Raw genomic sequence first — 25,943 nt, 5'->3', positions numbered from 1 at the left:
TGTGCCTTAACAGAAGAAAAAACAATTTGTAAAACTTTCACATTTTTTTATTCAAAAACATGAATAAACACAAACCTCATTAAGCACCTGCTAATAACAGTGACAAGTATAAATATTTAGTGATTAAAATATCATAACATTTCATATACCATACTCTTATCCTTTTCATCAATATTATTAGCAGAAAATAAAATATTATATCACAAAAACACAGTTGCTCATCCATTTCACAATACACACACTAAAACTTAATGTTCGTTAACCTTATAAAATTAGGAGAGAATCGATGTTAAGTTTATTCATATGAAAAACAATAGTATCAAAATGTGCAAAATTACTACTGAAAAAGTCTAAATAGGCTTTGCATTGTCAAAGCTTGGCAGGTTTGCGTACACTGTGTTAAGCCATCACCACAAATACATCCGCTGTAGGTGTGGCCTCTATTTTTGACGAACGAATCATATCACGGCCTGGTTCCAGCGAGAGGGAAACAGTGACTGCTCAGACCAATGAGCTTTCAGCTTACATCGGCAATACGTGCCGTACAACATGCACCGTAGCCTTGAGACCTCTACACATTGTCTCAGTGTCAGGTTATGGTAGGGACTGCACCGAGTACAGCTCATGTAATTTACACTGCCTCAATTCATTAGTGTCCACATATGAGGGGCGTTTAATAAGTTTTGCAACTTCAATATAAGACCAAGTCGCAGAATGTCTTTTGCACTTTTATTTTTCAAAATAATCTCCATTCACCTCAATACACTTATTCCATTTGTCCTTCAAGCCTTTAATACCACTTTTATAGAAACCGCAGATTGGCCTTCTGACCATGCCTCTGTGGCAGCCTTTATGTCCTCGTCATCCTGGAAGTGTCTTCCACGTAGGGCAGATTTCATTTGCCGGAACAGGAAATAGTCACTGGGGGCTAAGTCTTGGCTGTAGGGTGGGTGATTTAACTGTACAGTCCAGACTTAGCCCCCTGTGACTATTTCCTGTTCCGGCAAATGAAATCTGCCCTACGTGGAAGACACTTCCAGGATGACGAGGACATAAAGGCTGCCACAGAGGCGTGGTTAGAGGGCGGATTTCTATAAAAGTGGTATTAAAAGCTTGAAGGACATATGGAATAAGTGTATTGAGGTGAAAGGAGATTATATTGAAAAAATATAAGTGCAAAAGATATTCTGCGACTTGGTCTTATATTGAAGTTGCAAAACTTATTGAACGCCCCTCGTAAGTCATTAGTCATGGGTGATGGAAAAACGCAGTGAATGCAAGCCTGGGGAGAATTGCGATAAGTCTTCTTATCACAATCTGGACCCAGTTCTCAAACCATTTACCTCTACATACCGAACTAGAATTTAAGACCCTTTGAACAATCTTCCAATCTGTAATATGAACAAAAAACACAAAACAATACTGCAACACATCCATCGTACAAATCTGTACCAGCTTCGAGTTTGTCTATATTGCTTTGGACTAAAAACTGAACCTAACACAAAACAGATTATTTTAACAGAGTCACAAGAACTAAATCTTACCTTAATACAATTAGGCTGACCTCAGAGTGAGTGAGTGAGTCTGGTTTAACGCCGCTTTTAACAGTATTCTAGTCATATCACGGCGTGTCAGCTTAATGTGGGAAGAAAGCAGGTCTTAGACGTTTACCACTTCGGTGAAACCCACGAGCACGGGTATGGTGCTGACAAACCTAGAAACATAATCGGGGCGAACCGGGATTCGAACCCACAATCATAGGTTTCTGGCGTGCCTAAGGGACGCAACTCTGCACAGCGAATCGCGGCGGGCTGACCTCAGAAGTAGAATCATGTACATGTGACAATCGAGACACTGAACATGCAGAGTTTGTGCACATATCTGACTCAGAATAGCCCTAACTCTGTATTATTTACAGTAAAATAGCTGTAGCTCACCTTGCTGAAAGTGTGCACAGAGGAAGGAATATAAAACAAGCTTCACAATATTTAAAACATAGTACTTGTTTATCTGTGTTCATTGATGCCAAATGACCAAAGATTTCTTTTGGGCCCTGGATGTTATGAATAAAAATGAGACTGACCATTAATGAAGGTTTCGGGGCCTTTCTCAAAAGCAATGAATTAAAGAATGTAAAAGGATGATTAGCTCAAGCTCTGACCTTTCGGCCAGGTGAGCTTTTAAAACAGATGTGATACAGTTCATGGTTATGTTTGCTATTGAAAGTCACACCTCAGTATAAGCACATCACACTTACCTGGGACCATATTGGAACTAAACATGTGACATTAGCCACTGAATACACATGGTCGGGGCAACACATCTCTATCAGCAGCCCTTGTCCTGTATATCATCACACTTCTCTATGAGTACAACAAATTTAACAGCGACCATATTGGAACCAAAACATGTGACATGAGCCATTAAATACACATGGTCAGGGCAACAAATCTCTATCAGCAGCCCTTGTCCTGTATATCATCACACTGTAACAGTACAACAAATTTACCATATAGAGACCTTATTGAACCAAACATGTGACTTAAGTCATTGAATATACAGGTTCGTGGCACACATCTCTATCAAAAGGATTAGCCAGAGATCTGGGGTACTCCATGGTTTATGCGTACTGTCAAGTCTCTTTAATCCGACACTCATTAATCTGACATAATCATATGCAACCAACAATGTCGGATTAACGAGACTTGGCTGTATATTGTAAGGGCATGTACATGTTTCACAAAAATGACCCTCGACAAAATGAAATCTGCAGAATTCTACAAAAATTCTAATCCCTGCACAGAGACGTTATACCAGTTTATGGCTAAGATTAGTTTGTGAAACAGGCCCCTAAAGGAACTTTTGTCAAGTCCTCAAATACAGAATCCTCACATGCAGCATCAAATGGAGAAACAATTCAAAACAGTATCAGTTTATAATATTTTACGTTAGGTGTGTTTCATACAATTGAGACTGCCTCCGCGGTCTAGTGGTAGAGCGTCTGCCCGGAGAGCGGAAGGTCCAGGGTTCGATCCCCGTCCGCGTCATACCAAAAGACGTTAAAAGATGGTACTTGTTCTTACCCTGTCTGGCGCTCAGCATTAAGGGGCTAAAACAAGGACTGGTCGGCTCAGAGTCAGTGTACTGTGTCTGAGTGGGGTATTCATGTCAAACTGCAGCATGGTATCTCAGTGAGCTAGCACTATAAACTGGCATCAGTCTGGACTAATACAAGCAACCACACACACACGTGCATGGACGTCGCTATATAAGTGCAATAATCTTGGACGCGACGTTAAACCCCATTTCACCCCACCTTCATACAATTGATCTCTGACGTTCCATACGTTATCTGTTCCACACGTAATATATACGTACAGGAGATTAAGACGTACACTCATTAAAACACTGAATAATGTACAAGCAAGTCCCACAAACAGTTGTAGAGACTATGGTGTATATTTACAAGGGTGTACAAATATAGCCTTATCTATACATTATTATAGTACACAAGAACAATAGTCATTTGTCACAAGGGTCTACAAAAAATAGTCCACTTTATCCTGATCATCCTCCTTTATGCAGGGTATTGTTTCTCCGTTGTCATGATAAATACCCTGGACACGACTGCTGTCAGAGTTTTGTCCTCAGGATCATATGAATGGTTGGTTGATTTGTTGTTTAACGCGGCACTCAGCAATATTTCAGCTATATGACAGAGATCTGTAAATAATGGAGTCTGAACCAGACCATCCAGTGATTGACATCATGATCATCCACCCTATTGGGATCGATGACATGCTTCAACCAAGTCAGCGAGCCTGACCACCCGATCCTGTTACGAATGGGAACACTGAAGTGAGTGAGTGAGTGAGTGAGTGAGTGAGTGAGTGAGTGAAAGAGTATGGTTTTACACCGCTTTTAGCAATATTCCAGCAATATCACGGCAGGGGATACCACAAATGGGCTTCACACATTGTACCCATGTCGGGAATCAAACCTGGGTCTTCGGCGTGACGAGCGAATAGTGAGAGATAGTGTGTCACCTCTGAAATGGAGCAATGGTGGTCAGTGGTCCAGGGTATTTATCAGAATAAACTGGAAATATAGTTACTGGGTAATCAAGGAGGTATCGAGTCACGTCAGTATCACTTTGGTTGTTAGTTATCAATAGTGGGACGAGACGCATCGTACACATCGGACCGTGCAGTTGGCGTATCGTCTCAGCCTGATTAGTTGTACAAGATGCATTATATTTGCAGCTGTTACGTTTCACGATACTTGTCATGTATGAAAATTAAAACATAAAACTGGCCTCTATTATTCATATGGCCCATGATAAATTGTTAAAATTCACAAGTACAAAGTGATGATTTCACGCCCTTAACAACGTTGTTGATGTTGTTGAGGAGGTTATGATGAAGGATGATACACTCCGATACTGCTGACTTCCTACGGATCATGCTTTCTTCGCATGTTGTAATAATATCGATGTTTATTATCATAATATATTTTTCCTCTTTAAAGCACAACGTTTTTATTTATTTATTTTTAATCAGTCATGCTAACACAATACACGGACAAGAAAAGCAGTGTCTACCAAATATCCAATTATATAATAAATATCATGAAGTTTGTTACAAAATGCAGTGAATCTTTGCCATATATTGACTCAATACAAAATTTTGTCTTCAGACAAGCAAACATTTTAACTATATCTATTTTGACTGCAATGAAAATAATTCTAAATAATTATGTAACAACAAACATGATATGCAATAAATATATAAAACTGTTAATGGTACAAGTTGTCAACACAATATACACTTTAATTTGGGTAAACAGTCCATAAGGTACAAATGTTACATTAAAATATGAAATAATTGTATGAACACTGTAAACTAGAATGTAAAAAGTGACTTAAACTATTGCTACTAAGCTTTGCATATGATCCCTAGATCATGGAAACAGCAAGAGGCATTAGGGATAGAGACGGAACAGCGAAACACCAGATTGCTGGCAATCAAATAGGAGTCAGGAATACGTACAGAGTTACGAACTCTTAGCAATATTACAATGGGAAACACCAAAATGCACTTCACACGGTTTAACCATGTTGGGAATCAACACAGGCCCTTGGCCTGATCAGTTAACGCTTAACCCACAAGGCTACATCACCACACCCTGAAGAAGGGATGAGTGACAGTTTACTCCAGTATCAGGGACGACCAACCAGTGGCGGACACTTGGGATCTATTCTAACCTGGAATCCTTACAGAGACAAGCATGGGGTACTGGGGATTTATTCTGCCCTGGAATCCCTACAGAGACAAGCATGGGGTACTGGGGATTTATTCTAATCTGGAATCCCTACAGAGACAAGCATGGGGTACTGGGCATCTATTCTGTCCTGGAATCCCTACAGAGACAGGCATGAGGTACTTGGGGCCTATTCTGCCCTGGAATCCCTACATGGAGACAAGCATAGGGTACTGGGGACCTATTCTGTCCTGGAATCCCCACAGAGACAAGCATGGGGTACTGGGGATCTATTCTGTCCTGGAATCCCTACAGAGACAAGCATGGGGTACTGGGGACCTATTCTGTCCTGGAATCCCTACAGAGACAAGCATGGGGTACTGGGGATCTATTCTGTCCTGGAATCCCTACAGAGACAAGCAAAGGGTATTGGGGACCTATTCTGACCTGGAATTCTTACAAAGACAAGCATGGGGTACTGGGGACCTATTCTGACAAGCATGGGGTACTGGGGACCTATTCTGTCCTGGAATCCCTACAGAGACAAGCATGGGGTACTGGGGATCTATTCTGTCCTGGAATCCCTACAGAGACAAGCAAAGGGTATTGGGGACCTATTCTGTCCTGGAATTCTTACAAAGACAAGCATGGGGTACTGGGGACCTATTCTGACAAGCATGGGTTACTGGGGATCTTTTCTGTCCTGGAATCCCTACAGAGACAAGCATGGGGTACTGGGCATCTATTCTGTCCTGGAATCCCTACAGAGACAAGCATGGGGTACTGGGGACCTATTCTGTCCTGGAATCCCTACAGAGACAAGCATGGGGTACTGGCGATCTATTCTGTCCTGGAATCCCTACAGAGACAAGCATGGGGTACTGGGCATCTATTCTGTCCTGGAATCCCTAGAGAGACAAGCATGGGGTACTGGCGATCTATTCTGTCCTGGAATCCCTACAGAGACAAGCATGGGGTACTGGGGATCTATTCTGTCCTGGAATCCCTACAGAGACAAGCATGGGGTACTGGGGACCTATTCTGTCCTGGAATCCCTACAAAGACAAGCATGGAGTACTGGGGATCTATTCTGTCCTGGAATCCCTACAGAGACAAGCAAAGGGTATTGGGGACCTATTCTGACAAGGATGGGGTACTGGGGACCTATTCTGTCCTGGAATCCCTACAGAGACAAGCATGGGGTACTGGCGATCTATTCTGTCCTGGAATCCCTACAGAGACAAGCATGGGGTACTGGGCATCTATTCTGTCCTGGAATCCCTACAGAGACAAGCATGGGGTACTGGGGACCTATTCTGTCCTGGAATCCCTACAGAGACAAGCATGGGGTACTGGCGATCTATTCTGTCCTGGAATCCCTACAGAGACAAGCATGGGGTACTGGGCATCTATTCTGTCCTGGAATCCCTAGAGAGACAAGCATGGGGTACTGGCGATCTATTCTGTCCTGGAATCCCTACAGAGACAAGCATGGGGTACTGGGCATCTATTCTGTCCTGGAATCCCTAGAGAGACAAGCATGGGGTACTGGGGACCTATTCTACCCTGGAATCCCTATAGAAACACAAACATGAGGTACTGGGAATCTATTCTACCCTGGAATCCCTACAGAAACACAAACATGAGGTACTGGGAATCTATTCTACCCTGGAATCCCTACAGAGACACAAACATGAGGTACTGGGGATCTATTCTGCCCTGAAAGCAACATTGGAATATCCACAAATAACAGACAGGGCAAGACATATTGAAGCAAAGCGATGCAAATAATTTGTGAATCACACCAAGAATAAATACAGATACACTTCCTCATTCCCCTTGGTCACACCTGCTCCTAACTGACATGACACTTGGTTTATTGATGTATATTTCCGTGAGTGAGCGTTATCACCATCTTGAACAGTACTTCAGCTGTATCACGGTGTGTCCCCTTCATGTGGGATGAGGGGCGGTCGGGTAGCCTTGTGGTTAAAGTGTTCGCTCGTCACGCCGAAGTCCCGGGTTCGAATCCTGACATGGGTACAATGTGTGAAGCCCATTTCCGGTGTTCCCCGCCGTGATATTGCTGGAATATTGCTAAAAGCGGCGTAAAACCAAACTCACTCACTCACTCATGTGGGATGAAAGCCTGAGTGAGATTGGTTTTACGTCGCTTTTAGCATTATTCAAGCAATATCCCCGTGGGGGACACCAGAAATGGGCTTCACACATTGTACCCATGTAGGGAATCGAACCCAGGTCTTCAGTGCGACTGGCAAACGCTTTAACCACTAGGCTACCTCACCGCCCCGTATGAAAGCCTGAAGTGGTGCAGGTAATAGATGTTTCTAAATACATTGCAAGTGATTCCATGTCTTTTGACTGGCTAACCAAGAAATTTGTTTAGCATTTCTGTTCCCAAAAACCAAAAAACAATTAGTGGACTACTGTTTCCCAATTGTCTAAAAATAAAGTGGGCGTGTGTTGCATTTTTGCACTGAATGATGTCAAGGATTTCGTTAATGATTCAATGAGTAGTCTGTGACATTGGTTGACTTATTTATATATCAGAATTGACTTCAATATGTTTTTGCATTTATGGTATAAATGAAAAAAACCCTGGTGAGCACACTTTTTGTAAATCTGTGTATAAAAAACCCATGGTGAAACCTACAAGCACAAGTAAGGTGCTGACAAACATACTCTGGAGAAACCAGGATTCGAACTCATGATTATAGCATCCTGGTTCACTCAAGGGACACAATTCTGCACATCAAATTGAGCATGTTAGATATTGGTCCACCAAATCCCAACTGTACAGTCTCATTTTGAAATGGGGATATGCTTCTGAAGACCTCTCTAGACTACAATGCATATTATGATGTCTAAACAGAACAATGGCTTCAGGAAAAACAAAATACACCATAACATAGTGAGTGAGTGAGTTTCGCTTAACGTCGATTACACAGTATTCCAGACATATCACGGCGTGTCAGCTTAATGTGGATGGAAATCCCGAAGTGATGCAGGTCTCAGACGTTCACCACTTCAGTGAAACCCACGAGTACGGGTATGGTGCTGACAAACCTAGAAACATAATCGGGGCGAACCCGGATTTGAACCCACAATCGTAGATTTCTGTCCTGCCTAAGAGGACACAACTCTGCACAACAAATTCCAGCGCCTTAGATGACTGGGCCGACCGTCCCCCCAAATCATAACATAAGCATGACATGTAAACAATAGTGATTATACATTAATATTGCACATCATAAAAATATTAGTATGAATTAAGTACAGCTTTGTTCAGGAAGTTCAATTCACAGTTCGTGTCCTGACCGATCTAAACCTTGTTTGAAAGCAGGATAAAATAAGTAAACAAGAACTGATAATGTTTGGAGAAATATACAAATTATCTGCCAACCCTATCTCTGTGAAAATCATTAGCAACTCGGTGATTGAAAACTTTTGGCTTTCATGCATTGACTGTACAACGAATACCCACTACGGGATTAAAACTCGGTCTTCCACAACTGGTCTGACCAACTGCCCCAATTTGGCGAGGTTGAGTCCATGTTACTCTAAGTATAAAATGCTGCTAGCACGCAACTGGCATCCATGCTGCTTTAAAAAGTATTCAGTCCTTCATGAGTGAGTGAGTTGGGTTTAACGCCGCTTTTAACAGTATTCCAGTTATATCATGGCGTGTCAGCTTAAAAGGCCGAAGTGATGCAGGTCTCAGACGTTTACCACATCGGTGAAACCCACGAGCACGGGTATGGTGCTGACAAACCTAGAAACATAATCGGGGCGAACAGGGATTCGAACCCAAAATCATGGGTTTCTGGCGTGCCCTAGGGATGCAACTCTGCACAGCGAATTGCGGTACCTTAGACGACTGGGCCACCCGTGCACCCAGTCCTTCATGAAACCATTAATGACAACGCACTGGGTGCCAATGAAGACATCACTGCACCCCCGTGTTATTGTTAATCTTTGAACATGGAGTCACACTTAAGATACCCTGTTCTACCCAGCTGTTGATTACTTGTTGTTAAACATATTTGAATAAAATTATTAAAATAGATTACAAATATGTTGTATTCGACGTAATAAGCGCCCTGGTCGCTCTCAAAATTAGAACTAGGGGTTTCTTATTAGAATAATATATTTGGTGAAAAAAACAAACAGAGGTGAAAGATAAATTTTGTGGTTTATGCCGACTGCCTGAAATGTTTATGTACGACAGATATATTTTTCCAGAATTTAATTGCCCATAATTAAGGGTGCATATAACACAAGAGTGCTTATTATACACAAAGAAATAAGTCTTGTGTACATTGATCAATCGGAAGGGGTGCCAATTGGGATTGTTCACTGGCCAATATATTAGCAAATATCGCCGTGGGCGCTTATTACGTCGAATATGGTAAGTCCAGAAATACAATGAACACTTTTTTATAACCAGGCGTACTTCAGTACGGATTTGTTGAAACGGTATTTCCGGTGTTACATGCTCACATAACGTCTTTGTTTTGGGGAAAAAAACACCAAAACTCTTCAACCCTGTGTATACATCAAAACCATGTATCAATGATGGCATCAATACAATGTATTAATGACACCCCCAGTACATAATATTATGCTTTTAGACCGGAATTGTATACACCCTTGTAAATGAAGAGAGCAAAAAAGGCCTTAAAAGTGCTTGCCTGAGATTTTTTGTTTTGTATTAAGCTTAAAAAAGGATTGATTACTCATAGAAATATCCCATCCAGGGGAATATTGTAAAACATAATATACCAGTATATAATAAAATCATAAAATTTGTACAAAGGTTCGCATGAACTCTGAACAACAATATACATTGTAGGTCAACCATGGACAAATAACAATAAATGGGTGGATTTTCATATTTCATAATGACAGTCAAAGACACTAGTCAAAAGATACACAGACATACTGACAGCGACTTGTGTGGAGACGTAGCTCGAGACACATCTTGAGAGATAACTGAGATATACCTAGAGATACACCTTGAGAGATAACTGAGATATACCATGAGACACACCTTGACAGATATGTTGAGATATGACATGAGACACACCTTGAGAGATAACTGAGATATACCTAGAGACACACCTTGAGAGATATGTTGAGATATAACATGAGACACACCTTGAGAGATAACTGACATATACCATGAGACACACCTTGGGAGTTACACTGAGATATACCTCAAGACACACCTTGGGATATACGCTGAGATATACCGGTACCTCAAGATACACCTTGGGATATACGCTGAGATATACCGGTACCTCAAGATACACCTTGGGATATACGCTGAGATATACCTCAAGATACACCTTGGGATATACACTGAGATATACCTCGAGACACACCTTATGAGATAAATTGAGATATGCCTTGAGACAAACCTTTTTTTATCAACACTACAAAGAAAAATATCCATGGCTGATTCCACATAAAATGATTCAAAGCCCATGAACATGTGAAAAGACGTCGGAGTTTGGAATACAATAGAACGAGCCTCCAAGTACATGAGCTCGGCATATGGCATGTGGCAGCAGTGGGAGGCCAGAGGTGGACACAGATCCTAGATGTGTGAAACCATCAGCACAGAATTGGGTCTGGAAGGCTAAAGATTAATCAGGTGACTGGGATTCAAACTCATGATCAGGTCAAGGGATGTAACTCTTGGACAACTTGGCCCCCTGTGCTATCTTAAGATGATAAACAGTCACAACGCGCCAGTATGTGAACAGACAAATCTATGAGCAATGAGTCACTCTCCTATAAAAGGTACACAACTGAAGGCTGGCCCATGTGAATGCAAATGATATCATTCATGATTAAATAGAGAATCATTCTTGCCTGAATCTGTGTAATCTATTCATAATGATTCAATGGTAAACATAGTCATCATGGTCCGATAGGTTATCTCTTCATGATAATTCAATAATCAATCTATTCATGATTCAATAGTTAATCTATTCATTGTGATCATGATGATTCAAAAGTTAATCTGTTTATGATGATACAATAGTTAATCTGTTCATGATGATTCAATGGTAAACATAGTCATCATGGTTTGAAAGGTTATCTCTTCATGATGATTCAATAGTTGATCTTTTCATTATGATCATGATGATTAAATAGTTAATCTGTTTATGATGATTTAATAGTTAATCTGTTTATGATGATTCAATAGTTAATCTGTTTATGATGATTCAATAGTTAATCTGTTTATGATGATTCAATAGTTAATCTGTTCATGATGATTCAATAGTTAATCTGTTCATTAATGATCATGATGATTCAATAGTTAATCTGTTCATTAATGATCATGATGATTCAATAGTTAATCTGTTCATTAATGATCATGATGATTCAATAGTGTAACTCATCATGATTCACAAGGTAATCTCTTTATCATGATTCAATAGTTAATCTCTTTATCATGATTCAATAGTCAATCTCTTTATCATGATTCAATAGTTAATCTCCTTATCATGATTCAATAGTTAATCTCCTTTTCATGAATCAATAGTTAATCTCTTTATCATGAATCAATAGTTAATCTCTTTATCATGATTCAATAGTTAATCTCTTTATCATGATTCAATAGTTAATCTCTTTATCATGATTCAATAGTTAATCTCTTTATCATGATTCAAAAGTTAATCTCTTTATCATGATTCAGTTTAAGACTTGTCTTTGATAATGCTCCTCACAGCACTCCATGAGATTCAGAAATACATCTTCAACGAAACAGTAGGTGGGTGGGTTGAAAGTTGTTGGTCACTAGAGGGCACTCCAGTCTGGCTGATAGTGACCGCTGGTCGTATCACAGTGCGTAATGTGGGACTACCCTGTCTCACACTGTGTCATGGCTCACCACACAACACACTTCTCCTTGGGGTTCATGGGTGACCCGACTGGACATTTGTATTCCCGAGCAAATTCTTTAGAGTTGGACAGAGTCCCAATTACCCTGAAACAGAGGATAACAAGGGTGAGTGAGTGAGTGAGTGAGTGGTGGGTGGGTGAGTGAGTGAGTGAGTGTGTGAGTGAGTGGGTGGGTGGGTGGGTGAGTGAGTGAGTGGGTGGGTGGGTGAGTGAGTGAGTGAGTCGGTGAGTGTGTGAGTGAGTGAGTGTGTGAGTGAGTGAGTGAGTGAGTGTGTGAGTGAGTGGGTGAGTGAGTGAGTGTGTGGGTGAGTGAGTGAGTGAGTGAGTGAGTGTGTGAGTGAGTGAGTGAATATATGTTTAACGCTGCAGCCAGTAGTTTCTCAGCTACTTCATATTGGCCTGCAAAGTTTGGACCAGACAATTCAGTGATTGATATGAGCATTGATCCACTAAATTGGGATACGATGACATGCATCAACCAAGTCAGCTAGCCTGACCGCCCGATTAGTGATGTCATTTAATTTTCATGGCATGGTAACCGATGACATCACAAGGTTTTGCAAAGCATTGTGATGCGATTTCATTGAAAAGATACCTCATAGGATTTGTTTGTTGTTTAACACCGCACTCAGCAATATTCCAGCTATATGACGGCAGTCTGTAAATAACCAAGTCTGGACCAGACAATCTAGTGATTGATATCATGATCATTGATCCACACAATTGGGATACGATGACATGCATCAACCAAGTCAGAGAGTCTGACCACCCGATCCCGTTAGCCGCCTCTTACGACAAGCATAGTCGCCAGTTACGGCAAGCATGGTTGCTGAAGACCTATTCTACCCCGGATCTTCACGGGTGGAGTGAGTGTTGGGTTAATGCTTCTTTCAACAGTATTTCCCCTTAGTCGCCTCTTTAAGACAAGCATGGTCTCCTTTTACGGTGTTTTACTGGAACTACCTGTACCTACCTGTGTTCACAGTGTTTTGGGGCGGTCAGGTAGCCTAGTGGTTAAAGCGTTTGCTCATCACGCCAAAGACTCAGGTTCGATTCCCGACATGGGTACAATGTGTGAAGCCCATTTCTGGCGTCCCCTGCCTTGATTTTGCTGGAATATTGCTAAAAGTGGCGTAAAACCATACTCACTCACTCACAGTGTTTTACTGGAGGTGAGGTGAAATTGGGTTTAACATCGCGTCCAAGATTATTGCACTTATATAGCGACGTGCATGTACGTGCGTGTGAGTTTGTGTGGCTGCTTGCACTAGTCTGGATTGATGCCGATTTATAGTGCTAGCTCACTGAGATGCCATGCCGCAGTTAAACATGAATGCCCCACTCAGACACAGTATACTGACTCCAAGCCCACCAGTCCTTGTTTTAGCCCCTTAATGCCGAGCGCCAGACAGGGTAACAACAAGTACCATCTTTTAATGTCTTTTGGAATGATGCGGCCTGGGATCGAACCCGGACCTTCCGCTCTCTGGGCGGACGCTCTATCACTAGACCACGGAGGCGATCATGTTTAACTGGAACTACCTGTACTCACCTGTATTTGGCCGGACTGTGTGGGTCACTAACGATCTGCAGGTGGTCAGCCTCCTTTGTACTGCTGGAGCACCACACCTGGAATAGCGGGCAGTCGGTCAGTCACAACTTTCTTACGCAGTTTCTTCCCGGTTTCAGGTTCCTCGTTACTTGGTTCACAGATCATCCAATCCAAATTTCACAATAATTGTTGAATATAAATAAATCTTTGAGAACAGTTCATTTTGTTTACATTTGAGTCTGTTACAAATCTGAGTACTGAAAACAAAAAACAAAGTAGACTGACCAAGCTCCTCACAGCAATAGCCGGTCTGTAGAGTTCTCTATACTATCACAGTCAAAACTCCACAGTGATGGGTGGCTACAACCATGTTTGGAGTTGAACTCGCAACCGACAGACTTTTATGTTTACAAACAAATGATGACTGCCGTGATGCCGATTGCTCTCACCCAAGCGAAATCATTTTCTTTGTTTGTCAATTTGAATTTCTAGTTCATTTCAATTATTAATTGGTAATTGGTATAGTAAGAATGTAAGGGGGGAGCTGGGAGATTTGCTGTTCGTCTGCACTCTCAAACCAATCTGATTAAACAAACAAAATGTTAAATACATCTGGGAAATCTGGTTAGTCGTAAACCTTTTAAAAATTCACTATGATTGCATTCCAAAAGACATAAACCAAAGTATAAACATTACCGATACTACATTTTGAATTAGATGGCAAATTTCAAGATTCTTGTAATGGCAGCTTCCACACTGACACAGCCATATTACCGAGAGTGTAACGAAGGTGTCGAAGGAGGCTGACATGCAAAGGGACGTAACTATACTGGCCATAAAAAACCCAAGCAACATATCATTTCACTATTTTCCCCCACTTCATATGTTAAAACATTATAATTGAACATTTACCATCTGAATTACCTACAAGCTAAGCAATCAAAATATTTTTTTCTTAAGTTTGAAAATTTCAGTTGTTAGGTTTATTAGGCTGATAAAATTAATAGTTTTCGTTCTCCGGCACTGCCCGCATCATCACAAAGTCAGCACAACATTTCGTTTGCATTTCCATTTTATAAAAAAATCAAAACATCCTAATACTTAAAAACAATGTGATCCAATATAGCACACAGTTACTTCCCTTTACATGTGCGCTGCTTTACTGCACATCTCCTGTTATGGTCATGGTGGCAATATGAGTTTGTATGCTTGTTTATGTAGGGAGGCCCTTCCCCAGGTTGATGGTACACAACTGTTTATTTGGTTACATACTAGTTTGAACAAGAAAAAAAAAAAACACCGCCCGCCCGCACTCTATTTTCAAAAGTCATTGCCTGAGAACCAATTCCTTTCTTTGTTTAGGCCTTACCTGCAGAGCTCCAGATAACTTTTTGAGCAATTGAGTGTTTACTTACAGGTTTCTATTTTATTTTATTTTTAATGGGTAACCAATATTTTTTCACTCATCTATTCATCACTCTATTGGGTTTTCCCCCAAACTTTGAGATTTAAAATAAAATAAAATAGTGTTTTAGATGTATATAACAGTTCTAACTATAGGATAGACTCGGAAAGTAAATTAGCTCGTGATTGTGTTTCGGAAATTAGCGCCATTGTATGCATGCTCAAAAAGCTTCATTGGATTTTTACGTGTGGTGTTTTAATACATTTGAGGTTTTCATTTAATGCATGCATTTCTGTATGCAAGTTGAAAGTAATTGGGTTTTGAACATTTTTTAGGGGTATTTTAGGCAAATACGCAGCTTATCTGTAGCTCTGCTTACCTGTGCGAATCCCATGAAGAAGAGCTGCCTGTGAGAGAGGCCAACTGCTGGCAGAGCCACCTCCATCCCCTTCTTAGACACCCAGTCCTCGTACGCCTGAGATGCACAAAGTTCAGGATAAGTCATGGCAAGGAGATAATGAATGATTTGATCATCCAACACTGGCTTCCACAGGAGTGAGTGAGTGAGTGAGTTGGGTTTAACGCCGCTTTTTAACAGTATTCCAGTCATATCACGGCGTGTCAGCTTAATGTGGGAGGAAAGCCCGAAGTGATGCAGGTCTTAGACGTTTACCACTTCGGTGAAACCCACAAGCACGGGTATGGTGCTGACAAACCTAGAAACATAATCGGGGCGAACCGGGATTCGAACCCACAATCATAGGTTTCTGGCGTGCCCAAGGGACGCAACTCTGCACAGCGAATCGCGGCGCCTTAGACGACTGGGCCACCCATGCCCCCCAGCTTCCACAGGAAAGCCAACTGCTACCTTCTAGGAGGTTCCGGGTAAGGACAGGTCTTCAGCAACCCATGCTTGTGTAACAGGTGACTATGCTTGTTGTAAGAGGTGACTAACTTGGCTCGCTGACTTGATTGATGCATGTCATCGTATCCCAATTGTGTAGATTGATGCTCATGATATCAGTCACTGGATTGTCCGGTCCAGACTTGGTTATTTACAGACTGCCGTCATATAGCTGGAATATTGCTGAGTGCGGTGTTAAACAACAAACAAATCCTAGGAGGTATATCTTCAATGAAATCGCATCACAATGCTTTGCAAACCATTGTGATGTCATCGGTTACCATGTCGTCAAAATTAAATGACATCACTAATCTCTCTGCTACTGCAAGCTAGCAGTACCTTTTACACTCATGGCACTAGTTATTACATTCTACCAACTGAAAAAGTTGGAATAACAATTTGGATGATAAACAGAATCTCACCGTTGAGTATTTTGATATAGAATATATCAACACTAAGCAAACCGTGGGTTTGTAAAGTTTTATCGACTTGAGTTGATATATTTGATATTTTTGTTTGGCCTCTAAATAATCTTGTCTCGGCTAGGCAGATCAGTGACTGAAAACACAGACCTGATCCGAGATTGGTTGATGCATGTCATCGATCCCAATTGCGTGCATCGATGCTCATGATATTAATCACTGGATTGTCTGGTCCAGACTTGATTATTTAGAGACCGCCGTCATATAGCTGGAATATACCTGAGTGCGGCGTTAAACAACAAACCAACCAGCCAACCTGAACAGAGTAATAACTTTTAGCAAGACAAATCACACCCTGCTACACTTACATAGTATGCTGACTTAAGTCCTCCATTGTCAGCTATATTTTCTCCCAATGTCTGTTCCCCTCGGACCTGAAACACAAGAAGCAAGGTGTCAGGCGATCAAAGAAGCTGATGTTTCTTATTTCAAGTACCGTATTCGACGTAATAAGCGCTCGGAGCGCTCTCAAAATTAGAAATAGGGGGCTCTTATTAGAATATAATGTTGGTCAGAAAAAGAGAGAAAGATTGTAAATTTCGTAGTTTATGTTGACAGCCTGAAGACATGATACAATAGAAAAGTATGTGCGTATCATACACGACAGATATATTTTCCAGAATTTAATTGCCCATAATTAAGGGCGCATATAACACATGAGTGCGTATTATACACGAATGAATAAATGTTGTGTACTTTGATCAATCAGAAGGGGTGCTAATTGGGATTGTTCACTAGCCAATATATTAGCAAATATCGCCGTGGGCGCTTGTTAGAGCGGGGTGCTTATTACGTCGAATACGGTAATCATAAAGTTAAGTTTTTGACTCGAGATGCACCATTTGTTTGTCCAGGATTAGCGTGTAAATTTTGGAAATCACGGGCAGCACATCGTGATAAGAATAAAGACACTCTGTGGTAACACTTGACTGATTGTTACTTTTGTCATTAAGTGGTACACATAGGAAACCTCTCTTCTTTACTTACATACTTCTCTATATGTTTCTATGGTTCACGTATATATATATAGTTGTGTGTCATTGCGTATGTTTCTACTTACCGCCTCTCCGTTAAGCTTGTACTGAGAGTACGGTTTGATCATACATTGTGTGTCAGTGCGTATGTTTCTACTTACCGCCTCTCCGTTAAGCTTGTACTGGGAGTACGGTTTGATCATACATTGTGTGTCATTGCGTATGTTTCTACTTACCACCTCTCCATTAAGCTTGTACTGAGAGTACTGTTTGATCATACATTGTGTGTCAGAGCGTATGTTCTACTTACCGCCTCTCCGTTAAGCTTGTACTGAGAGTACTGTTTGATCATACATTGTGTGTCAGAGCGTATGTTTCTACTCACCGCCTCTCCGTTAAGCTTGTCCTGAGAGTACTGTTTGATCATACATTGTGCGTCAGAGCGTATGTTTCTACTTACCGCCTCTCCGTTAAACTTGTACTGAGAGTACGGTTTGATCATACATTGTGTGTCAGAGCGTATGTTTCTACTTACCGCCTCTCCGTTAAGCTTGTACTGAGAGTACTGTTTGATCATACATTGTGTGTCAGAGCGTATGTTTCTACTTACCGCCTCTCCGTTAAGCTTGTACTGAGAGTACTGTTTGATCATACATTGTGTGTCAGAGCGTATGTTTCTACTTACCGCCTCTCCGTTAAGCTTGTACTGAGAGTACTGTTTGATCATACATTGTGTGTCAGAGCGTATGTTTCTACTTACCGCCTCTCCGTTAAGCTTGTACTGAGAGTACTGTTTGATCATACATTGTGTGTCAGAGCGTATGTTTCTACTCACCGCCTCTCCGTTAAGCTTGTACTGAGAGTACTGTTTGATCATACATTGTGTGTCAGAGCGTATGTTTCTACTTACCGCCTCTCCGTTAAGCTTGTACTGAGAGTACTGTTTGATCATACATTGTGTGTCAGAGCGTATGTTTCTACTTACCGCCTCTCCGTTAAGCTTGTACTGAGAGTACTGTTTGATCATACATTGTGTGTCAGAGCGTATGTTTCTACTTACCGCCTCTCCGTTAAGCTTGTACTGAGAGTACTGTTTGATCATACATTGTGTGTCAGAGCGTATGTTTCTACTTACCGCCTCTCCGTTAAGCTTGTACTGAGAGTACTGTTTTATCATACATTGTGTGTCAGAACGTATGTTTCTACTTACCGCCTCTCCGTTAAGCTTGTACTGAGAGTACTGTTTGATCATACATTGCGTCCGCTGTTTAAATTTCTCTATTGACTGGTTGTTCCACCAGGGACGTAGATTACCAAACTTGTCGTACTCACGGCCTGCCAATAGATATAACACATAAAGATACATGAGTACATGGGGTACATGACGGAGTGAGTGAGTGAGTTGGGTTTAACACCGTTTTTAACAGTATTTCAGTTATATCACAGCGTGTCAACTTAATGTGGGAGGAAAGCCTGAAGTGATCTCAGACGTTTACAACTTCGGTGAAACCCATGAGCACGGATATGGTGCTGACAAACCTAGAAACCTAATCGGGTCGAACGGGGATTCGAACCCACAATCATAGGTTTCTGGCGTCATAGGTACAGAGGCATCATGGGACATTTTACAGAGGCATCAAGGGACATTCTACAGAGGCATTTGGATCTGGGATTCCAAATTCCAATCCTCAACCATCTCTTGCAACTTTCAAACAGAGATCAAATCCCAGTGACGACAGCCAGATATCATGAACCTCCACCAAGTGTGAGGGGGTAGCCACATGGGACTCCTTCCACAAACATCAACCCTCCACCATGGCAACAGGAACTTGTCAAGTTTTCTTACAACCATCGGCCATCTTTACAGCAAATACTACCGACCTCTCAACATATTTCAAAACTGGTTCAATGTACAGCTTGATCTTTTAGCATTTCTGTATTTTACCAAGTTTTATCATTTTATATTTTTATTGAATAAATACAGTTTTCTTTCATGAAAACATATTTAGCAATTATTCATTCAACCCAATTGATGAGCCATACTGACACATGCAACACATGATCCTCTAGGCCACGTATTTATCCATCAAAACCCCAGCTCAAGGGTACAAGTATAGGGTACTCGGGACTTCTGGCCCAGAACCCCTTGTACTCGGATCTCACAAGTATAGGGTACTGGGGACTTCTGGCCCAGAATCCCATGAGCATCAGTATTTTATGCCTCAGTCAGCAATTTTCCAACTATTTTACTATAATCTGTAACTAACTGAGTCTGGACCATGGCAAAGTATGCTTGACAACGTGAACAATACCGGCCATGTTATCCTGAATTAGTAGACTACAAGCCTAGAATACAAGGGGCCATTTTTACTCTGGAATCTTTTCACTATAGGGACCCACCATTTGTGACTAAGTCAGGGAGGTTTGTTGGAGAAATACAAGAAGTTCAGTCACAGCTACAAAACATACAGTTTTGGGTGGGGAATCATTCATTCATTAACAAACACAATGAAAAACGTTTATAAATGTATCAAAACTTAATGTGATATAAAGATTGTTAGAATGATAATAATTTTCACAATATTTGATACCTCATGTGCAATGGCTGCATTAATTTGATTTTCTCAGTTTAAGGGCAAAATTCCTAAACCAGACACAGAAAATGCTCTTGCGTCATTAAGTGTTAGTAAAGCACCTTGATCATCAAAACCGTGAGTGAGTTCGTGCCCCATCACCACACCCATAGCACCAAAGTTTAGTGACCTGTGAAGTAAACAGTGTAATATTAGTTACAGTGTGTGATACGAGCAATAACTTCTGGGTAAATAACACAAATAAATGCCTTTACAAGGAACACAAATGTTAAAGAAACTCAGGTGCAAATGTGATGCCGTTTATTCTTGACAAGGTAGACACAATTTTTATTTTTTATCAATTTCTTTAATCCAGTAAAAAGCGATGTTTCGGTATAGATCCAAAGACTTGCTTGACAACGGTATAAGCATCTATACCAAAATGACACTTTTTACAGTATTAAAGAAGTTGTCCATAAAAAATTGTGTCCACCTTGTCATCCATCAACTTCTAAGTAATGCTTATCGAACAAAATATTCTTGACAACTTTTAATCTCTAGTCAAGGCTGAGAGTTTTTACAGTCAGCAATATTTAACCTATATCACCACTTGTAAATAATTTAGCCAAGGCCGGGCAAATCTGGCTTTAGGACCCAGGATCATAGGATTCTGGCATGCCTAAGGGACGCAACTCTGCATTGCGAAACACAGCATTTTAGATGTCTTGGCCATCCCATACCAGGAATGGGGCTTGAGAAAAGTTATCAAAAAGGATCTAGAATTGAGTGCGTGAGTGTGTGAGTTGGGTTTTACACCAACTTTTAACAGTATTCCAGTTATATTGTGGCGTGTCAGCTCAATGTGGGGGGAAAGCCCGAAATTATGCAGGTCTCAGACCTTTACCACTTTGGTGAAACCCACGAGCACGGGTATGGTGCTGACAAACCTAGAAACATAATCGGGGCGAACCGGGATTCGAACCCACAATCATAGGTTTCTGGCATGCCCAAGGGACGCAACTCTGCACAGCAAATCGTGGCGCCTTAGACGACTGGGCCACCCGTGCCCCCGATCTTGAATTGAAACACCACATAGATGTTGCAGTGCAAAGACAGCTGGGAACCATACTACTCTTATAACACCTATCATGACACAATCTGGGCTTATCGGATGGGTGAGTGAGTGAGTGAGTGAGTTTTACATAACTTTAGGCAACATTCCAGCCATATAGTAAAAGGGGATATCGTGAATGGGATTCACCCATGCTGGGAATCAAACCCAGGTCTTCAGCACAACTAGCAAGTGCTTCAACAACTGGGCCAACCAATCCGAAAGTGATGGTCTAAAGTGGGATGATATGAATAAGTTGCAAACTGTTGACATCTATGGCTGATTGATCTTACTTGGGAAAATTTTGATCATAAAATGGTGCTTGGAGTATTCCTGCAGGGAAGACAATCTCGTTCTTGGTGGGTGTGTAGTAGGCGTTGACTGTAGGCGGAGTCATTCCCCAGCTGAAAGTAGCAATAACATGGATCTTATAGACTTGATTGTAAACAATTCCAAGAAGTTTAAAGGATTTTTTAGCATTTTTCGAATACAAAATATTAACTTCGAATGCAAATGCAGGATTGCTCCCACCAGTGTAGCTCACCTGGACATCACACCAGTGCAGCTCACCTGGACATCCGGCGATGTAGCTCACCTGGACATCACGCCAGTGTAGCTCACCTGGACATCACGCCAGTGTAGCTCACCTGGACATCATGCCAGAGTAGCTCACCTGGACATCACACCAGTGTAGCTCATCTGGACATCACACCAGTGTAGCTCACCTGGACATCATGCCAGAGTAGCTCACCTGGACATCACACCAGTGTAGCTCACCTGGACATCACACCAGTGTAGCTCACCTGGACATCACGCCAGTGTAGCTCACCTGGACATCATGCCAGAGTAGCTCACCTGGACATCACACCAGTGTAGCTCACCTGGACATCACGCCAGTGCAGCTCACCTGGACCTGGACATCACGCCAGTGTAGCTCACCTGGACATCACGCCAGTGCAGCTCACCTGGACATGTAGTCAACAGCTTGAAATGTCAACGAATACAACCAGTTAATAAACAAACCAAGTTGCTGTCAGCATAAATATACAAACATGTTTGGTATGACAATGTGCAAGAATGAATGTACTATTGTTGGTTGGTTGGCTGGTTTGTTGTTTAATGCCGCACTCAGCAATATTCCAGCTATATGCCAGCGGTCAGTAAATAATCGAGTCTGGACCAGACAATCCAGAGATGGATATCATGAGCATCGATCCATGCAACAGTGATCGATGACATGCATCAACCAAGTCAGCGTGCCTGACCACCCGATCCCGTTAGTCGCCTCTTACGACAAACATAGTCAAACTATTGTTGAATATTGTTGCAATACACAACTGCTATACACAAACTTTATACTCAGTGCCATAATATTCTTCTAAGGAGAATAATTTTTCTAATGCCATACAAGTTTCATGATTGTTTTATAAAAACACTAAAATCCAAATGATTTAATAACAAGAAAACAGTGTTATCACTATCAATTGAGTGAATGAGTGAGTTTGGTTTTACGCCGCTTTTAGCAATATTCCAGCAATATCACGGCATGAGACACCAGAAATGGGCTTCACACATTGTACCCATGTCAGGAATCGAACCCGGGTCTTCGGGGTGACGAGCGAGCGCTTTAACCACTAGGCTACCCGACCGCCCCTTATCACTATCAACCACCATGGGGCAAGTTAATATTAACTATTAAAATAAGAGTCTTAAAATGCCTTTAGCAGAGATAGGCAGTTGGGTGTTTTGAGAAAATCTGATTCAATGTGAAACGATTACATACAAAAGGCCCCTGCTAAACTATTAAGTATGGAGCAAGGGCCATAACTCTGTAAAAACATAACTGGCAGGAACAGTTGTCGAACTCAGTCTTGACAGTGTGTCTTATATAAGAATGCCGACTTTCATTCATGCAACTTCAGTAGCTTCTGAGATAACTTGTCCCTATTGCACACACTAACTTGAAAAGCACAGAGCAAGGGCCATAACTCTGTAAAACATGAATGTGCGACACCAGTTTTCGAACTCATTTGAGATCGTGACCAGTAACATCAGTGTGCAAAATTTAATTCCTCTAACTTGAATAGTTTTTGAGAAAATTTGTCCCCATTGAGAAGCGGACAGACGGACGAACTTCGTTCCAAGAACCCCTGCCCTACTTCGTGGCGGGGGATAAATATACTGTCATCCTAAGGAGAACTATACGTGCTTACTGAGCCAAAATATATTTTTTTAGAGAATTTAAGAGCATTACATTATACTTTGAGGAAGAATGGCTACGCATTGGCCATAACTGTTGCAGTGGAATCCATATTAAGTGTCATATATACAATGTAATAGTACTTAACATTTTAGATATCTCAACAACATGAGGATTAAACATTCAAATGTAATACAATCCATAGGTTAATATATTACGTATTCACTACATTTTTATTGTGTAGCAAGATTCCTGTGATGATATGAGTGAGAGGTTAGGTGAAATGGGGTTTAACGTCACGTCCAAGAATATTGCACTTATATAGCGACGTGCATATACATGTATGTGTTTGTGTGGCTGCTTGTACTAGTCCGGACTGATGCCGATTTAGAGTGCTATCCCACTGAGATACCATGCCGCAGTTTAACATGAATACCCCACTCAGACACAGTATACTGACTCCGAGCCGACCAGTCCTTGTTTTAGCCCCTTAATTCCAAGCGCCAGACAGGGTAACAACAAGTACCATCTTTTAACAGCTTTTGGTATAACACAGCCGGGGATGGAACCCCGGACCTTCCACTCTCTGGGCGGACGCTCTACCACTAGACCACGGAGGCGGTCGATATGAGTGAGAGAGGATCTGTGCAAAGTTAGAGACGGGAGTGGTGGGGTTGGTGACGGCACTTCTGAAATGGTAGAGATATGATACTCGGACAATCGAGGAAGAGGTGAATCTTACGCATTTTTCTTTGGAGGTTTCCTGAGTTTTTCTAAGTTCTTCACAAGAGCAAATCGTAGATTTCTGAAGTTGTTCATAAAATACTCTGACTTGTTGATTTGTAACTGAAAACAGAAAAACACAATAACGTTAAATATTACCAAGCAGTTCTAGAACCTGTTCCGCATAGCGATCATAGCGCTAAGTTAGTCGTAACTCCCATACTTTATCTTAGGCTTACGATCAACATAGCACAAATATCGCTTTGTGGGATAGGGCCTAGGTCAAGATTTAAAATCTGAATTCCACAACAAAAGTGAAGGCTGAACTTGTCAGGAACTAATGGAGGGGAACAAAAAGGACTGGCAAAGTCTTCACGCACTTGACAGTAGAAAACCTGCAGAGGAACCAGTGCAATTTGACAGTGTCAGTCAGCGGGATTTCATGTCGCTCTACGTTCAAGCAATATTCCAGCGGAATCACAAAGACTTCACGTATTGTACTCATGTGGGTGAGGGGGTGGTCGGGTAGCCTAGTGGTTAAAGCGTTAGCTTGTCACGCCGAAGACCCAGTTTGATTCCCGACATGGGTACAATGTGTGAAGCCCATTGCAGGTGTCCCCCGCCGTGATAGTGCTGGAATATTGCTAAAAGCGGTGTAAAACCATACTCACTCACTCACTCACTCACTCACTCACTCATGTGGGACATGAACCCAGGTTCTCAGCCGAGACCAGTGAATGCCTGAACCACTAAGCTAGCCCACCTCTCCCTTACAACGAGTATGGGGTATGGGAACCTTTTCTGCCAGGAAATCCCTCGTATAGGAAATAGCTTCACCAAATTGGTAAAAACTTAGGACATGCCTTAAACATGGAATTCTTTTCCCACATCAATGTTTCATGACATAACTGAAATACTGTTGAAAGAAACATTAACCCAACACTCACTCCACCCTCGAAGATCAGGGGTAGAATAGGTCTTCAGGAACCCATGCTTGCCATAACAGGCGACTATGCTTGTCGTAGGAGGTGCCTAACGGGATCGGGTGGTCAGGCTCGCTGACTTGGTTGATGCATGTCATCGTATCCCAATTGCATGGATCAATGCTCATGATGTCAATCACTGGATTGTGTGGTCCAGACTCGATTATTTACAGACTGCCGTCATATAGCTGTAATATTGCTGAGTGTGTGAAGCACCAGTAAAATCTTCCTCTTACCCTCTGGTACTGTTTATCGAGGCGGGTGACATTTAGGATATACTCCGGGAAGCCAATCATATCCACAACTGCATTTGCCTGGAAAATATCACAAGATATGAATATACGCCATACATGTACATCATTAATACTCAGGGTCTCTTTGTCTGAAGCAATTGTAAAAAAACAACCTATCACTAGAGCCAAGTTGAAAATACTTTCAACATTTTTTGGAGATTTAGTTACCGTATTCGACGTAATAAGTGCCCCGCTCTAATAAACGCCCACGGCAATATTTGCTAATATATTGGCTAGTGAACAATCCCAATTAGCACCCCTTCCATTTGATTAATGTACACAAGACTTATTTATTCGCGTATAATAAGCACTCGTTATATGCACACTTAATTATGGGCAATTAAATTCGGGAAAAATATATCTGTCGTACATAAACATTTCAGGCTGTCAGCATACACCACAAAATTTATCTTTCAACTCAACTTTTTTTCACCAAAATAATATTCTAATTTTGAGAGCGCCCTGGGCACTTATTACGTCGAATACGGTATCTACTTACGTTTGTCTTACTCTTTGTGGACTGTTTATATAGAGATTCTCACCCGAGTGTC

The 25,943-nt window shown here is 41.5% G+C and overlaps 1 protein-coding gene and 1 long non-coding RNA gene across 6 annotated transcripts in view; one reads left to right on the top strand and one right to left on the bottom strand.

Moving 5' to 3' along the window:
- The first annotated feature begins 756 nt into the window (after positions 1–756).
- Positions 757–1,475, top strand: LOC124137667. The gene is made up of 2 exons (XR_006861548.2): positions 757–950; positions 1,212–1,475. It is a non-coding gene; the product is annotated as an uncharacterized LOC124137667 (long non-coding RNA).
- An 8,240-nt stretch (positions 1,476–9,715) lies between these two features.
- Positions 9,716–25,943, bottom strand: part of LOC124137668 (endothelin-converting enzyme homolog) — a 117,440-nt gene continuing 101,212 nt past the window's right edge. For all 5 annotated transcript variants that reach the window (XM_048391636.1, XM_048391633.1, XM_048391635.1 and 2 more), the window contains exons 12-20: positions 25,336–25,413; positions 24,136–24,239; positions 21,487–21,597; positions 20,205–20,272; positions 18,720–18,844; positions 16,844–16,909; positions 15,529–15,624; positions 13,745–13,821; positions 9,716–12,277 (exon numbers count right to left, since the gene is read on the bottom strand). In XM_048391636.1, the coding sequence (XP_048247593.1) occupies positions 12,178–12,277; positions 13,745–13,821; positions 15,529–15,624; positions 16,844–16,909; positions 18,720–18,844; positions 20,205–20,272; positions 21,487–21,597; positions 24,136–24,239; positions 25,336–25,413 (825 nt within the window). In that variant the 3' untranslated portion in view covers positions 9,716–12,177. The remainder of the gene's footprint in view (positions 12,278–13,744; positions 13,822–15,528; positions 15,625–16,843; positions 16,910–18,719; positions 18,845–20,204; positions 20,273–21,486; positions 21,598–24,135; positions 24,240–25,335; positions 25,414–25,943) is intronic.

Source organism: Haliotis rufescens, unplaced genomic scaffold, assembly GCF_023055435.1.
Source record: "Haliotis rufescens isolate VD_foot unplaced genomic scaffold, xgHalRufe1.0.p SCAF_94, whole genome shotgun sequence".
NCBI lineage: Eukaryota > Metazoa > Mollusca > Gastropoda > Lepetellida > Haliotidae > Haliotis > Haliotis rufescens.
This window is presented reverse-complemented; position numbering and strand designations above follow the sequence as displayed.